Here is a 4,511-nt window from a genome sequence, read left to right as displayed (position 1 = left end):
GCTGCTCTCAGCCAATCAGAGGACGAGCTGCTCTCAGCCAATCAGAGGACCTGCTGCTCTCAGCCAATCAGAGGACCTGCCGCTCTCAGACTCTGAACCTTCAGATCCACATGTCGCTCCGCTGCTCTAGTTAAACACGATCAGTTCAGAAACGATATGAAATGAGAAACAAGTTATTTATTAACTGATTAAGTCTGTTTTAGATTGTTCTTGAGAATCTAAGCGGTCACGGCTCACAGTGAATCCGTTCATGTTTTACAGCAGACCCCCTCCCCCCCTCCCCTCCCTGCAGGTACTGCGAACCCCGCTAAACCTTTCAGGGGTAGCAGCACCTGCCGTCCCCCCTTACTTTCACCCCTGTGTGTGATCCATTGGGAAACGTCTGTATTGATCTTTAAGCAGCTGAGGGAGAACAGCCACATGTTGGGGTCACGTATCAGGTTAACCACGTGGTCCAGGCGATACGGAAACCGCCCAGGGCGCCATCTTGTGGGGGAATCTATAGCAGAAAATCCTTAAGACTGCTATTACTTTCAAAAGCACCTAAATGTTGAAATAACCATTAAAAAMTGCTTTTTGTATGTATTCGGGGTATCTTTGTCTCATATTGGGATTTATTTTATCTGTAAAACATGTAAATATGACAGGAAAGAATCTTTAAGCGGATGAAAACTTTTTATAACAGAACTGGAAAAAATTCTTCTTCTTAAAATGATTCTTAAAATGTTTCCAGYGATAGTTATGGAAACAATGGATGATTTACTTACCCAGAGGTTTGCTGGTAAACCTGCTGCAGGGTTTAATAATAGCAGCAGCTTATTTTAGGTTTGCAACCAAACACACACACACACACACACACACACTCTGAGTTATCCTGCAAAGGGCGTGTAGCCTGGCTGCAGCCAGCAGGAATATTTGAATCTCATGAAACATTTCACTCCTCGCCTCAGATTCTCCTCTCAGGCGAAGAGAAAGACACTGAAAATGGAGGAACGTGTTCAGACCAGGATAAAGAGTTTTATTATACTTCATTAAGATTTTTGTCTAATTCAGTTGGAATCGTTAGTGTTTTCTTGTTTTACTTGATATTGCATCATTTTAGTTTATTTTTCTTGTTTTTGTCATATTCAGACTGTTGCTGTGTGATTATGTGGGTAATGAAGGAAAATCTGTTTCCTTTTCGCTGAACAGTCGACCGACTCTGGAGTTKATCTCAGTTTTCTGACGCCATTTTGCAGACTAACGTATGTGAAGCACCATCATTAATTCACCAACAGCAAATTATGGTTTGTGTGGGGAAAAAACGCATTTCCCATCAGTTTGATAAAAACAGAATCTTTTACCTATAATTTCAGTAGTTTTGGTTATTTTTATAAACGCATGATATTRTCCCGGTTACGTTTTTCAACATCAGAGTTTTTATTTATTTCAGAGAAGGAAAATGTTTTCTTAATATCGGTTTCAGTTGTTTCATCATGTTTTAGTTATTACAGTAACTTTGATGCAGCTGAACTCTGAACCTTCAGAGCCACATAAAGACGGTCACAAAGTCGGCCTCCGGTCATCTGGAGGACGTTTCCAGGGCTGAGGAGAAACTCGACTCTGATCACCACAACAGTAGCTGAGTTCACTTTAAACATACAATTACAAAACTGAAAGTACAAAAAATAAATTCACTGAGTGGAAAAACTGTAGAAAAAACAGTTTTAGTGTGAAACAGTTTTCACATCATGAATATGTGACTGTTTACATCACACATGACTTTAATGACTTGTGTGAAGAAGCTTCTTCAGATTTTAATTTTCCTCATGTAATGGAAACATTTCCAGTGTTTCATCAGCCTGGCGGGTCACCAGGCTTTACTTCATCCCCGCCAGGCTGACAGTCTAAACACGCTGAACTGGGAATGCAGCAGCTGCWCCATCCCTGCTGCTGCCCGTTAGCATCACACGCTATAGTTTCCAAATCATGATGAAATGTCGTTCGCCTCCAAATTCTTGGAACTTCCAACATTGTTTAGCTCAGAAACATGGCGGACGGCCTCGGCGCCACCAGGATTAGCAGGTTTTCTGCAAACGCAAAATAGTTCATTTATTCATTACAGACATATTTGACGTAATTGACTATTTTCATGATGAACTCGCTCGGMGCAGCGTAACGTCTCAGCTGGTGACAGTATGATGTTTTTATGACTTTATTTTAATATTTCATGATGGAAGGCTCTTTGAACTGCCGCGTTGCTGAAATGTGTGATACCAGAAACCCTGGCTGACTGTTTCCTGCTCTGCTTCGTTGCAGGGCTTGTTGGTGATGCTGCTCTGTTTGCCGTGATGGTGGGTAAGAGAGCCATGCAGCGCCTCCTGCTGGCCGGCGGCCTGCTGCTGGTCCTGGCCGGCTCCGCCTCCAGCTGCCCCGCGCGGTGCGAGTGCTCCGCCCAGACCAAGTCGGTCAGCTGCCACCGCAAGCGGCTGGCCAGCATCCCGGAGGGCGTCCCCATCGAGACGCGCGCCCTGGACCTCAGCAAGAACAAGCTGCGCCTCATCAACTTCTACAACTTCTCGTCGTTCCTGCAGCTGGAGGAYCTGGACCTCAGCGACAACACCATCAGCGTGGCCGAGCCCGGCTGCTTCCACTCCAACGTGGCGCTGCGCTCGCTCAACCTGCGCAGCAACCAGCTCATGCTGGTRGCGAAGGGCGTGCTGGCGGGCCTGACCAACCTCACACACCTGGACCTGAGCCACAACCGGCTGGTGGTTCTGCTGGACCACGCCTTCCAGGACCTGCACCGGCTGACCTTCCTGGAGGTCAGCAACAACCAGCTGGTGTTCATCTCCCAGCGCGCCTTCATGGGGCTCCTGGGCATCCAGAGTCTGACCCTGGAGCGCTCCAACCTCACCGTGGTTCCCACCGACGCTTTGGCCCACCTGCACAGCCTGCTGGAGCTGCGCATGCGCTTTCTGAGCATCAGCTTCCTCAAGCCTTTCTCCTTCAAGCGGCTGACTCGCCTGCGCCACCTGGAGGTGGATTCCTGGCCCCTGCTGGAGAGCCTGCCGCCGCTGTCGCTGCACGGCCTCAACCTGACCACCCTGTTCATCACCAACACCAACCTGTCTGCCTTTCCTGGAGCKGCGCTGCGCAACCTGCCCTACCTCACTCACCTCAACCTGTCCTACTGCCGCATCCAGCACATCCAGCAGGGGGAGCTGGGCCCTCTGCCGCAGCTGCTGGAGCTCCGCCTCCAGGGGGCGCAGCTGCTCTCCATCGAGCCCCTGGCCTTCGTGGGCCTGAAGTCCCTTCAGCTGCTGGATGTGTCCCAGAACCGGCTGGACTCTCTGGAGAGGGCCGTGTTCGCCTCGGCGGACTCCCTGCAGCGGCTCTGCATGGGCGGCAACCCGCTGGTGTGCGATTGCCGGTTGCTGTGGTTGCTCAGCAGCCACAAGCCGGCTTCGCTGCAGATCCTGGACMTGCAGCCGGAGTGCAGCGCGCCGCAGCACCTTCTGGGCAAATCCCTGCGGGACCTCAAGGAGCCGCTGGTGTCGAGGTACATGACCTGCACCAAGCCGCGGGTCGGCCCCAACGCCACGCAGCTGCTGATGGCCGACGAGGGCCAACCGGCGCGGCTGAGCTGCACGGCGGAGGGAGCGCCGCGGCCCTCTGTGGTCTGGATCACGCCGCACAGACGCTACGTCACGGCCAAGAGCAGCGGCCGCGTGGAGGTCCAACCGGACGGCAGCCTGGAGATCAAGATGGCGGAGCTGCACGACAGCGGCGTGTACCTGTGCATCGCCAGCAACCCGGCGGGCAACGCCAGCCTGTCCGCCTCCCTGGCCGTGAAGAGCCTGGGGACCGGCGACAGGATCCACTTCAGCAACCGCAGCTCCGGCTACCTGACGGAGCCCAACGGCACCTGGGGCAACGGCACGGTGCTGTACAACATGACGGTCCCCATCGACATGAAGACCATCCTGATCTCCGCCGCCATGGGCTGCCTGTCCTTCCTGGGCGTGGTGGTGTTCTGCTTCCTGCTGCTGTTCGCCTGGAGCCGGGGCAAAGGGCGACACAAGAACAACTTCGACATCGAGTACGTCCCCCGGAAGTCCAACGGCGGCGGCGCGGACGTGGCGGAGACCAGCGGCCCGCGGCGCGTCAACATGAAGATGATCTGACGGACGCTGCGGCTTCAGCCTGAAAACAAAATGTCTGTTTGTTTTTTAATGACAAAGTGGATTTGTGACAACCGAAAGTGATGTACTGTTTAGTGGCTGTGGGTCTGACGGTGGTCTAGTGATCAGTGGACTTGTGATATATGATGTTCATAATGTACACTCAATATAAATCTATAACCGACATATCAATATGGGCCTGACATCGTGCTGCGAGTGACTCAGTGAGTAACGATGTGGCATCAAGGTGAAGGAGGGACAGACCGCAGCGTCACGACCAACCGTCCCATCTCAGCTGCAGCCTGAAAGACGTGTGTGTGTGTGTGTGTGTGTGTGTGTGTGTGTGTG

General features: G+C 52.1%; 1 protein-coding gene across 2 annotated transcripts in view; it reads left to right on the top strand.

The window, feature by feature from the left end:
- lingo2b (leucine rich repeat and Ig domain containing 2b) overlaps positions 1-4,505 on the top strand; it is a 6,554-nt gene extending 2,049 nt beyond the window's left edge. For both annotated transcript variants that reach the window (XM_008402734.2, XM_008402735.2), the window contains exon 2: positions 2,299-4,505. In XM_008402734.2, coding sequence (XP_008400956.1) covers positions 2,331-4,166 — 1,836 coding nt within the window. In that variant the 5' untranslated portion in view covers positions 2,299-2,330 and the 3' untranslated portion in view covers positions 4,167-4,505. The remainder of the gene's footprint in view (positions 1-2,298) is intronic.
- The last annotated feature ends 6 nt before the right edge of the window (positions 4,506-4,511 follow it).

This window comes from Poecilia reticulata, unplaced genomic scaffold (genome assembly GCF_000633615.1).
Source record: "Poecilia reticulata strain Guanapo unplaced genomic scaffold, Guppy_female_1.0+MT scaffold_254, whole genome shotgun sequence".
Classification (NCBI taxonomy): domain Eukaryota; kingdom Metazoa; phylum Chordata; class Actinopteri; order Cyprinodontiformes; family Poeciliidae; genus Poecilia; species Poecilia reticulata.
Note: the sequence above shows the minus strand (reverse complement) of the source record. Positions and strands in the feature narration are given on the sequence as shown.